The sequence below is a fragment of the Electrophorus electricus genome, chromosome 6 (assembly GCF_013358815.1).
Source record: "Electrophorus electricus isolate fEleEle1 chromosome 6, fEleEle1.pri, whole genome shotgun sequence".
Classification (NCBI taxonomy): Eukaryota; Metazoa; Chordata; class Actinopteri; order Gymnotiformes; family Gymnotidae; genus Electrophorus; species Electrophorus electricus.
The window spans coordinates 14,339,125-14,352,117 of NC_049540.1; the positions used below are offsets into that span (position 1 = coordinate 14,339,125).

General features: G+C 39.5%; 1 protein-coding gene across 1 annotated transcript in view; it reads left to right on the forward strand.

The window, feature by feature from the left end:
• Positions 1-12,993, forward strand: part of LOC113588239 (atrial natriuretic peptide receptor 2) — a 30,651-nt gene that overhangs the window by 7,705 nt on the left and 9,953 nt on the right. Inside the window, exons 3-10 of the mRNA XM_027027346.2 lie at positions 385-498; positions 1,220-1,355; positions 2,363-2,457; positions 4,251-4,368; positions 5,433-5,517; positions 7,873-7,993; positions 9,181-9,255; positions 12,494-12,571. Coding sequence (XP_026883147.2) covers positions 385-498; positions 1,220-1,355; positions 2,363-2,457; positions 4,251-4,368; positions 5,433-5,517; positions 7,873-7,993; positions 9,181-9,255; positions 12,494-12,571 — 822 coding nt within the window. The remainder of the gene's footprint in view (positions 1-384; positions 499-1,219; positions 1,356-2,362; positions 2,458-4,250; positions 4,369-5,432; positions 5,518-7,872; positions 7,994-9,180; positions 9,256-12,493; positions 12,572-12,993) is intronic.

A 12,993-nucleotide genomic window follows, 5' to 3' on the forward strand; every position in this document is an offset into this window, starting at 1 on the left:
AGTTGTTAATTCCAGAGTGGCCCTATTCAGCACATCTTAAACCCTTCCTCAGCATAGTCTTCCTCAACTAGACTATTGCTGTTCATTGAATTGTAGGCATTGAGCTTTCTCTGTAGGTTTGTAGACAATTTTGTCATAAGCATTATTATTCAACATGAACAAAGCTTAATTTTTTGTTTTTTTAAATGAGGGATTTTTTGGGACTATCCAAAATACAGCAAATTACCCAATATAAACTTTGCAGTCTCAGTGACATGCTTTATATGTCTGGTTTCAAAAACATTATGCAGAGGTATTTAGACTTTTTGGGAAAATTCTTAGGATCTGTGTTAGATCATTTGTGTTTGGTTTATTAACTTCAGCTGTCTTTCCTTGTCTGTCTAGTCTGTATTCGTTATAACGTACCGGGAGCCAGACAATCCAGAGTATGCAACCTTTCGAACTGAACTCCATAAGAGAGCAACACAGGACTTTAATGTTCAGCTGGAACCTTCCTTGGTAGGTCAAGATATCTCAAGATAATGTTATATTGATTATTTTTAAGAGAATAATGGTTCAAGGATTGTGTTCCACCATGTCATGTGTGTGTGTTTATCCAGTTTTTAAAAAATGTATTGAATATATCTAGTAAGTAATATTTTTTGCTTGAATTTTAGTTTTTCCAGTTGGCTGTTTTAAATGTTTAAAGTTTGGAGCTCCTCTAGATAAACAGTGAAAAGTAAATGTTGATCTATAACCTTGATGTTGTTAGCAATGCAAGAGAGACATAGCCAAGTTGATGATTTAGGCACCCAGAGTCCACCAAACACCTGCAGTGTTTGCTGTAGTGTTCACTGGAACATGCTCCTCTTCCTCAAGCTGCAGGAGGCAGCTGTGACACCTCAGTACCATGGAAACGTGAGCTTGGCTTTCTCTTGTCAGGCTCATTTTCCGGAATCAGCTGTGCTCATGGACAAAATTAGCCGACAAACCCCATGAAACACTAGAATCACCCTTCAGCCAAAAATATGGACTTGAATCATTGTATACATTATAGCCAGGCAATCTCTGATTTAAAAAGGAAAAATCCTCTAGTGTATATGATATATAATTCTACAGATCCTTAGCTGCAATCCTAACTGTTCTAGCAAAGTGACACAAAGGTAAGTGTTGGAATGTAAGGTTGATTTTCCTGTCATTATCAGTGTTGATTATGCTGAGCATGTTCTGGCTTTTCCAGATGGATTTTATTGCCGGTTGTTTCCATGATGGTTTTGTCCTGTATGCCAAAGCCTTGAGCGAGGCTTTAGCAGATGGGGTTTCTCAGAATGACGGCCTCAACATCATTGCAAGGATGCAAAATCGAAGGATCGCTGGTGAGTTCGCTTATGATCACTGTGTAATCTCTGTTTAAGTTCACTCGTTGGCCATTCACATTCTCAAGGCTGCAATGTGTTCGTTTGCCGTGACCGCCGTGAGCATGATGCCGCTCATTTCCACAGAGTGATTGTATTGTTTGTGCATCTAGAGTAAATAATGTGAGGGAGCTACAATGCAAATGGTCCACTCTGAACTGCAGTGTAATGCTGAACGAGGATTTTTTGATTTTCCAGAGTCCATGTCTTTGAAGTGTGTCAAAGTTTCTGAAGTATGTCAATGTTTCTGCTGCGTGGGTTGGAGCTTGTTTGGATGTTGCTGATAAACTCTGAGACTCTCTCCCAGCGAGAGTGGGGTCAGAGCCCTGTGATTGAGAGCCTGGCCCAGCCAGCTTGTGCATGGAAAATCTGTTTCTAATACACGGTCCATCTGTTGGAACCTCTCCCTGGAAGAGACACGAACCTCTTCTGCATGCTTCGAGCCAAAAGTTATCTGGAGCCAGGGATAATACAGTGTGCAAGGGCATGGCAGAGAGATAGTCTGTTTGTTGGATTTCCTCTCAAGAATCAGCAGCTCAGTGGAGCCAATGCACAATAAAGGAACAATAGGTCACATTTTGTTGGTCACAAAAGTTTTGTCAGATCACCTCATGTTATGAAGCAGAATATAATCTGAACACCACTCACGAATACTGTAGAGAAGAAAGATGCATCCTGATGACTACTGTGAAACAATAATAGTTAATATTTCATTAGCTGTTAATGGAAAACTCAAGCAGTGGCTACTTTTAGGGGTGGTAGTATCATATATTTATGGAAATTGGATGGTTTGATAGAAGGGGCAAGAATATTGGAAAGTAGTTTGGCTCATATTAACAAAAACAATGAGCTTCGCTTGCTTATTGTGTAGTTTAGGGAGCTGTAGAATAATACCACTACACAGCAACTGGAACTGCTTAGAATAAGTTGCTACTCTTCACATTGGGTTAATGTAATCTGTGTTCCAGGAGTGACAGGCCTTGTTAGCACAGATCGAAACAATGCCAGATACACAGACTTCAGCCTATGGGCCATGGCCAACCTGGAAACGGGACAATATGCGGTAAGTTTACCACAACAAATACACTCTAGTTCTAGGCATTAATATTGCTGAAGGTACGAGCTTTTTTTCACCAGTTGTCATGTGACTTGACTGGTGGGCACTTTTGCTCCACTGGTGTGATCAATCACAGGAAGACATCAGCATATTTCATCTCACGGTCTTTTGTGTATCTGCTTGGAAGGGGACAATTGAACAGATGCAATTAAAGACCTTTTGAGACTATAGGCATATTAGACTATTTAACTGACTGTGAATCCCCTGTAGAATATAGAATTAGAGTTTAATATGCCATAGTTTAACATAGTTTAATTAAACTCTTAACAAAATAGAGTTTAACAAAAAAACTTTAGTTTGCACTGTTCCTCTTCATTTGATAATTATCTGAATTCTGAGTTAAGAGCTTCCAGAGTATAAAATTGCACCATTCTGAATTTATTTACTGAGGAATATTATACAGTATGAGCTGATTCAGTCTCTGTTTCAAGAGCTCTTTATATTACATTGATGTCATCATCTATTAAACCTTATGGCTCTTGTAGATTTCATCACCAAATATTTTGGTAACAATCTTTTTAGTGTAGATAGTGACAGTTACAATGATGACTGTACAGCAGCAGTTATCCAGGCCTCAACCAAGACAGCAGGTGAGCAGAGAGAACAGCGCCTCGGGCAGATTGGGTAACAGTCTGAGTCATGGGCCACTTTGAAACAGAATGCACCGGCCGTCTCTGCTATCTGTCTTAAGCACAAACGGGTGTTCAGCAGGTAATTCCTGATTCAGCACGATTTGAGCTCATGCAGAATGGTGTGAATGAAACCTTAGTTAGATGTACAGATTTTAAGTGGTTTTGTTGTCATTCAGGGATTGATTTTGTGATATAGGACTCTAAATGCTGTGGATGATTTCCTGGAGATAAACTGTGTTGGAAGTTAAAGAGCTAAAAAGCATCTGTAAACTGTTATAATGTTGATTGCAGACAGTATTTGGCCATTATTTCACTGAAGGGAATTCTTATGTAAACAGATTGCTTTAAGGCTAAGAAAGGCATTTATGCATATATTGAAAAGAAATCCCACCAAATCAGCCTTCATGAAAACCTTCATAAAGCCATTCTTGGCTTTAACTCTCAGGACCAAATCTGTTATACGCCAAGTACATAGCCGGAAACACATGTATTGCAGTAGAGTGTTAGATTGTTTTTTGTTGCCATAGCTACAACATATGATGTTTAGATTACACTTGTTTTATGCTTAGCATTTAATACAACGTGTACATAATATTTACACACACACACACACACACACACACACACAGACACACACACATACAAACTGATTTTAACACTGAAAATCTCAACATTATTAGAATATGCTGTGTTTGTGCTATTTATATCTGGAAATGTTTGATTGTAAAGCAACAGGCAAGCTAGTAAATGTGGTTCTAATTGGGTTCTTTGTAAGAAAGAGCACAAAATTACAGTGATTTGCTCTTATCTGATTAGTTGTCATGTCTCCTTTTTTTTCCAAGCGGGTTCTTTCTGTTTTGCTTTTTATATTTTTTACTAGTATCAATTGTTATCACTTGATTATGGATTCCAGTTTTATCCCAATCAAGATCAAAATAATTCTCACAGGACTAAGTGTAATTGCAACTATCAAACATACATTCTGTGAGAGAGCTTCACGACCTAACTTTGTTCCAATGTTGACGCTGTACTGAAAGTTAAAAATAACATTTTAAAAAATGTTATCAAAAGAAAGACATGCTTGATTTATGCCTTAATTCTGTGTAGGCTGTTGGTCACTACAATGGAACCAATAAGGAAATTTTGTGGTCGGCTACAGAGAGGATTCACTGGCCCAAGGGTTGCCCCCCTATTGATGACCCACGATGTCTGGTCTCCTGTGAAGGTTTGGGTTTACACTGTCTTCTTTTAAGTGGTTTATCAAATATGTAACACCCCACTCCCTTTGAAAAACATTCATAAGTGTGCATCCCTCATTACTGGTTGTGAAATAATAATAGTTGTGTTATTTAAGTGTTTTAAATGCAGACACATGAGAGACACACACAACAGATTTAACAAACCAGCTGCATATAACACACTGCTGCACAGATTATGTAGACCTCATGTTATCCAAACACATCATCTTATCCAAATGTGTTTATGTGTTTAGGTTTGTTCAGAGTAAGTCACAAATATTAAGCACTGATTTTTATTTTTTTTTGCATTCTCTGAATTCTGGATGGATGTGTACTCCGAGGTCTTGGAAGGTGCCACTGCACAGTAGGAGTAAGGAGGGCAGGGGTAGCTCAGTGGTTAAGGTACTTGTTATGATGTAACATCATCATCAGAGATTGATCCATGCAGTATGTGGAATACTGAGTTATGACATAACATCACTATCAGAGACTGATCCGTGCAGTATGTGGAATGCTGAGTTATGACATAACATCATTATCAGAGACTTATCCGTGCAGTATGTGGAATAGTCACATACTCACTACAGTGTCCAGTTAGGATCCGCACTTAACCACAAAAGCATATACTTCTATTCCCTTTTCTGAAGTTCTTGTATATATGGTACTTAGCTGTTGCTTTTACCCAGAGCAACTTACAATTATGACTGAGTACAACTAGAGCATTTGCAGGTTAAGGGCCTGGTCACAGAGGCAACTTGGCAGTGATGGGGCTTGAACCAGCAACCTTCCAAATACAAGTGAAGTACCTTAACCACTGAGCTATTGTTTGTGTTCTTTTTTGTTTCCTTTATAGTGCACAGCTGTAGAGCACCTGAGCTTCACACAGGCATTTCAGCTGTCTCTTATTCTGTCTTACTTACTTTCTGTGCACATGACAAATAAACTTGGAAATTTGAAACTATTTGAAACTATATTCATCCCAAATTTATAGTGAAATCGAAACATTGTTTTTCTTGTTTCAAATCACATTCCTGTCCTTTTCTTGTTTCAGATCAAATTCCTGTTCTTGGAATTGTGGCTGTGGGGTCAGGCCTAGCCCTCATCATTTTTGGAATGTCAAGTTTTCTCATTTACAGGTGCACTTTGATTCAACACTTTGCCAGTTTTAATTTTTCCATTTTCTTTTCATAAAAATAAGGAAGCATAAAGAAAGAATAGAAGATGCTTTTTTGGCTTTGCATGGCTTATTATAGGAGGAACTGGAATAGGATTTATATACTTTTTGAAACTCGCAAATGTTCCAGCAACCAGAAAAGTATGAAGAGTTGATTGCCTTGCTTGGATGGACTTCCACCAACATTGTGGGCAAGTCCTGGTGTGCGGGGGATGGTGAAATCCTTACCATTGTGGTGAAGGAATAAATCATTTTTTGAGGTGTTTGAAAAAAAATCACCATCCATACATATGATTGTTCTTTCTCCAAAAGGCAAGGAGAGCAAGAATAGTCTGGAGACAAGAACGCTGAAGCTGACTCATTGCTTTGAATGGATTTATGAGGCTATAGTCTTGTCAGTACTGTAAAGTGAATATGTATTCAACCTTTTCATGGCGAATAGACTAGATTTGGCAGTTGCTCTTTTAAATAGATTAATTCCTGTCTTATTCTCTCAAATGAACTTCGTTTGAAAATATGATTCCTGGGTTATAATCTGGCTATAGTACTAAATACATGCTCACACACACACACACACACACACACACACACACACACACACACACACACACACACTAATCTAATTCCCAATAGTTGAGAGATGGCATCACTAATAACAAGCAATTTCCCAGCATTATATGTTTATACATATAAACAGATCTTTCACTGAAAGTGTTCTTACTATATTTGGCTGGTAAAGGTGCCTCTTTGCCTCCTGTAGGGATTGATTGACTTTATTTTGTAAGAGCTCTTTTTTGTTTTTCACTTCATCATTGTAGCCTTTGGCAGACAACCTTAACTCCTGTTCAGTACTGCCACGTATGAAGAGTCGTCCTTCCTGGTCTCTCCTGAAATAAACAAGCATTCAGCATTGATTTGCTGTCTTGTGTAGGCAAAAACACCATTATACCAAAGAGGGCTAATCAGGAGAGATTGACGATGGCTAGAACATGCGGCCACATCTGAGATGTGAGGTGACATTTTGCAGGCATGCAGCTGAACAGTATGGGAGGGGGGTGGGGTGTCCAGGGATGGCATTCACACGTGCATGAAACCATAGGTCCTCTATGGAATGCCACACTTTGCAGTGAGTGCTGCGAGCAGTTTCAGTTCATATAAAGAGAAAAGAAGGCCTATCTGTCTGCTCATCCCTCTCTCTGTGTATGTTATGCATATTCACAGAATATGGCTTATAGAGACTTCTCCCATGAAAAGTTGGCTCAGTTCATTTTTAGTGCCTTAATCTGTGTAAAAGTGCAGGGTAAAATAGGTATTTTAAGTAGCAAAATACAAACTACAAAAAAATCGTATAGCACTTAACACTTGCCCAAGCTGTTAGCTGATAGTTAGCTGATGAGCTGACATCTTAACATGACTTTAGCCAAAACGTTTCACACTGCCTCCAGAATTAGAAGTGGGCATTTTTATTTTGACAAAACCCCTTAATAAATTCAGTTTGGAACTTTGGCAATTTTCAGACGAAGGCCTTGTCGTTTTTTTTCCTTCTCTCCGCCTCCAAGAGCTGCTCTAGAAAAACAAACGGTGGTGCGTCTTTCGGGGCCGACCAGGGTGGCTGTGACGTGGAGTAAAAACCTGGCTGAAACGCAAACGCTGCACTATCCCAGCCTCAACATCTGGAAGGGTTTTACACCTTTTAGATTGTAATGGAATGTCTGAGCTTTGCTCTTTCCCTCTTTCTCTCTCTGTCTCTCTCTTTCTCTGTCTTTCTGTCTCTCTCTCTCTCTCCCCTATCCCTCTTTCCAAATGCTTCCCAAACAAATAACTATCCTCCTCATTTGAATCCTACTGTAACAACGTTGGGGTAACATCCACATAATGTTAGAACGAGTGGCTTCTGTTTGTAGCAGTAGCATGCAGCTGTGGCTGTGCGCAGCCGCTGTTGGGACGCAGCAATCCTGAGTTGTTTATTCACACGGTGGACTGGACAGTGAAGTTTACTTACGGTTAAAAATAACAAGCGGGAACGGCCAGGACAGCAGTGACCATAACACGACTGTGTTGCCCTTGTCAGAGCTGAAGGTAAATCTTTAGACTGATCCAGCGGTGCAGTGGTCTGCTATGGAACATCGCTTCGTCCGGCATACATGTTTTGAATTTGAGAAAATTGGAAGCTGAGACTCAACCATCTGTTTAAGGCTTGACCTTGCACCCCCCCCCCCCACACACACACACACCAAACAAAGAAACAACAAATAAAAATAGGTTAGAGATTAAAAGGAAATGTGATAATTAAAATTCTCTCCACTGTGCCTTCCAGGAAACTGATGCTGGAGAAAGAGTTAGCTGGAATGCTGTGGAGAATACGGTGGGAAGATCTGCAGTCCGAGAGTCCCAACAAATACCACAAGCGTGCTGGCAGTCGCCTAACTCTGTCCCAGGTACTAGTCCCTACTGTTCCCCTCACACGACGGGGGCTTGCTTGGAGACTATGCCTTTCCCAGGCTGCGCAGATATGCCATCAATTCACTTAGCCCAAAGTAGCTGATTTTATGAAGCTGATTCTTGTTTTATGTCCCAGAAGTAAGAGAAGTAAAAAAGAAATTATTAATTTTGTAGTCTGTTGCTTGTGTTATTGATTTTTAAAAAAAACATTGAGCCAAGAATCACAGCCACAGAAATAGCTTATTTTAGTGAAGGTGCTGCCCAAATTAGCATCCACCCTTGACAGAGAGTACTATAGACACATCCACTTTTAAAACTTCTGAGGGTTTCCTGGCAATCCTGTTAGGAGTAGTTTTGTTGTATTGTAAAATGGTTCACTAATTCAAACATTAGTATGCTTGCATAATGGTCCAGAATAGTTCAAATGCTTTCAAAATGGCTTTAGTGCCTGTTTTTCATTGCATTGTTTTGGACATGCATTTTCATGACAAGTACATTTTCCAGGGTTCTTATGCAGTGATCCTATGTGAACATGATATTTTTCAATGTGTTCTACCACATTTGACTGAAAGTGAGACCTATTCTGTGTTTGATTTACAAGTAAAACATTTTTATAGTGTTTTATGATGTCTACAAATTAAATCACTTTTGGTGTTTTCTTTTTCTTCTGTATTCTAATCTAAATCACTGTCTAAAGTGAATTGGGTGTTTTAATATAGCATACTGAATGTGAAGCCTGTATATTGCATGTTTGTATTTTATTAGGATCAAGCCTCAAGTCAACTTTAAACATTAAAAAGAGAGTAACTAACCATAGGTCCTACAGGTTCTAGTTACTATAGCAACTTATTATAATGTCACATGCCAAGGCGGCTCTTGTCATCTTCCTCAAAATACATCAGATCTGCTTGTGTGTTCTTTCACCAATGCCCTGCCTAGGAAGGTTGATCAAACATGTTCAGCCATTCTTTAGCGAGGCATTCTGCTTGTCTTATTATCAACCATGCCTCTTGTTGTGAGATCCTGGCTAGATTCTAATGAGCACAGCCAGAGCACATCCAGTCCAAGAACCCTTTGGATTCTCAGAGGCTGAGTTTGTCCTTTCCTTTCCCTGTATGCTCCTGAGAAGTCTGGATTGCCTCAAATGGCTGCTAATGTTGTGTGCCCTGTGTGGTCTTTCCAGAGGGGTTCCAGCTATGGGTCCTTGATCACAGCGCATGGCAAACATCAGCTGTTTGCAAAAACAGGCTATTTTAAGGTAAGCCTGAGTTCTTCTGACATTTTCCCTACCCCCGCTCTCCTGCACACCCACACGCATGCAGATTCACTGATAGAGGGAGAGGGAGGGGGAGAGAGAGAGAGAGAGAGAGAGAGAGAGAGAGAGAGAGAGAGAGAGAGGGGGAGAGTGGGTGATCTGACTTCTCTTAGATCAGGATGTACTGCAGCAGCATGTTCCAGTACAGTTATCGACTCAGCCGTATTCCTTGTGCAATATTAATCGGACTATGGCTATCGATATGCCAGTGACTGAGTTCAGTTTTTATTCATTTTATCAAATAAAACAATCATAGTATCAATTCCATGTCCATCATGGTAGCAATTCATGAATGAACCTCATACATGTACTTTAGAAAGCAATGGAACATAAAATAACTTGATAAGTGAAGAAATACCTTTCCTCCCAGCAGCCTTTCAGCACACTATGTACATGGCCTAGGCTAAATCTATTAAGTCAGCTGAATATTTCTGCTGTTGCTGGGAATAAGAGACGCCATATTAAATGTCATATTAAAATGTTTCAATGACTGTAACCACCTCTTAGGGCGAAAGACTGATCTACAGTCTTATGGAATTTAATTTGTGCCAATTTTAAATAAATAAAGAACTATGAGCTATAGCACCTACATAATGTTTGAGGCATTTCTGTTGTTTGAGCCATTTCTAAACCTGTATCCATGTCATTGTAAAACATGTTACCAGCTAACTATCTGGATAGCTAATGTATTTCCCATTTTCATTTAACTCCATTTGCTGGCTAAACCTGACAAGTGTGCACACAGGTCTTGCTAGGTCTACTGTGGTAATTATTACAGTAATTCAGGGTTCATTAAGATGAATTGAGTAATTCATCTTAATATCACCAAATGTCACCATATTACCTCCGATTATTTAATTAATAAACTGTATATCACATACACTACAATCATTGAAGTCCTCCATGACTCTCAAGTCAGTATATGTCCATCAGTGGCCTTTTGCTAGATTCAGTCGAAAGTAATCAACAGCAGATAATTGGCCAGTGAACAAAGAGGTCTTGACTGACAAGTGAATGATCTTTTATGAAAAGAGGCAATATCAAAATACATATACTGTCTAAAGTGCAATTTGGAAGCGTCCCATTTGGAAAATATCCATTATAAAAATACAAACATTGTTTGAAAAATGTCAAAACCCCTTATGCATTTTAAAATATTTAGTTTTGACCCCTGGAATAGTGGAATAGTGAGTTATGAGTGAGTTATGAGTAAGTCACAAATGTTAAGCACTGTTTTTTTTTTCCATTCTCCAAATTCTGGATGGATGTGTACTCCGAGGTCCTGAAGGTGTCACCGCATTGTAGGAGTAAGGAGGGCAGGGGTAGCTCAGTGGTTAAGGTACTTGTTATGATGTAACATCATCATCAGAGATTGATCGGTACAGCATATAGAATAGTGGGTTATGATGTAACATCATCGTCAGAGACTGATCTGTACAGCATGTGGAATAGTGAGTTATGATGTAACATCATTATCAGAGACAGTATGTATAATATTGAGTTATGATGTAACATCATTATCAAAGTCTGATCTGTACAGTATGTGGAATAGTGAGTTATGATGTAACATTATTATCACAGACAGCATGTGTAATAGTGAATTATGATATAACATCATTTTCAGAGACTGATCAATAAAGTATGTGGAATAGTGACTTATGATGTAACATCATTATCATAGACAATATGTGTAATAGTGAGTTATAATGTAACATCATTATCAGAGACAGTATGTGGAATAGTGTGTTATGATGTAACATCATTATGAGAGATAGCATGTGTAATAGTGAGTTATGATGTAACATCATTATCATAGACCGATCTGTACAGTATGTGGATTAGTGGGTTATGATGTAACATCATTATCAGAGACAGTATGTGGAATAGTGAGTTATGATGTAACATTATTATCAGTCCTGGGTTTTCATCAGCGTCTATTTGTTCAACTACCTCAGTAGAAATGGGCTGCCAAGCGTAAATTATTTTTCTCCAAATATATCGACCACATTCTACTGTTTTATTAAGTGTTATTGTATTTTGTCTGCTTCAATGCACTCCTCTATGGGTGTGTGTGTGTGTGTGTGTGTGTGTGTGTGTGTGTGTGTGTGTGTGTGTGTGTGTGTGTGTATATATTCCCCACTTACCCTCTTCCAAATCTTCTAAATCTTTTTCTTTCAAGCTCGGGTCCTGAGGGTCCTGTGTAGTATCTTAGTACCTTCCACATCTTTTCAAGTTCTTCTCTCAGCCCTTAGTATTTTTCAAGCTTTTCATGTTCCTTGGTCCTGATGTTGCTATCACTTTGAATTGCCACATCTATCACTACAGTCCTTCACTAATATGTCCAGTTGGTTATCCATTACCGTTTTGTCGGTCTGGTTCTGGATTTTCCATAAGATCTTAGCTCGGTCATTCTCTACCACCTTCCCTGATGCTTATACAGCTTCAAGCATTCCAGGATATATGTGTGGAGCATTGAATCATAGGCTTTCTTGTAGTAAATCCAGGTGGTACACAGGATTGTCTGTCTGGTCTTACAGTTTTGAGTGACTGTTTTATCCACCAGTAACTGTTGCTTGGCCCCTCTGATATTCTGGCCTTTCTGGGCTCATGTATTGAGCCATGTGTCTACTCATCTTAGCTGCCAGTCTTCAGTTAACCATTCAGGGCCTGTTACATCCATTAGCAGCTGGTTCATTTGTGCTGCCAGACATTCATGGAGTGCAGTGAGCTTTTTCAACCAGTAGGTGTGGAAGAAATATAAAAAGAAGAAATAGAGAGGATATGGAAGGTTGTCACCAAGATTGTCCCAGGGAGTGATAGGGACACTTTTTGGCTGTGACCCCTAGTTACTTTGACTCTCAAATGCAACTTCAAAGTCAAAGCAAAGATTGTACAGCATACTCTCCTCCTTTGAAATGTTGGTGCTTGCTGATGGCCCAACTTTAGTTGTACCAAAGATCAGGTCATGGATTTCTTGAGTGTTCCCAGTCATTCTTTCCTGGACACCTTCAGTTTTTCTTTTCGGATCCATGCCTGGATTTCACTAAATCTCTTTTACAGTAACCTCAATTATAAAGGGCACTACACAAATAAATTGTATAAAGTAAAGGTCAATTAAGTTAGAGCTCATGCTTGTCTTCCACACAAGCTAATCACTAATGCGTACATTTTTCTCACACAGGGCAACCTGGTAGCAATCAAGCATGTGAACAAGAAGAGGATTGAGTTGACCAGACAAGTGCTCTTTGAACTGAAGCATGTAAGGCAAGAGGTTTGCATATAATGTTTGCGCGCGCGCGTGTTATAGGCCACTGTTTATGACCTCACTCAGTAACCTCACTGCCCCTGATGGTAAAAGCAAATTCCATTTCCACACACCCGTTTTAAGGTGGGGGTGGGGTGGGAGCATGAGGCCATGGAAAAGGGGGAGCTCACTTTTACAAGGTGTTCCAAAGAAGGCTGAAATATGGCCAGCAGTCACCATGAATAGATTGGAAAAATAGCTTTATGTAAAAAATAACATAGCAAACAAATTGCTATGTCCTGAGACAGAACACAGTTTTGATGTGCTACTCCCAAAATCCCAAAATTGGGCAACAGGGATGAAATCCCCTCAACCCCTCCACTGTCCCCTCCGTCTGTACATCGTCTGAGTCCTTCGCTCGCCTTGGTTCAAACACT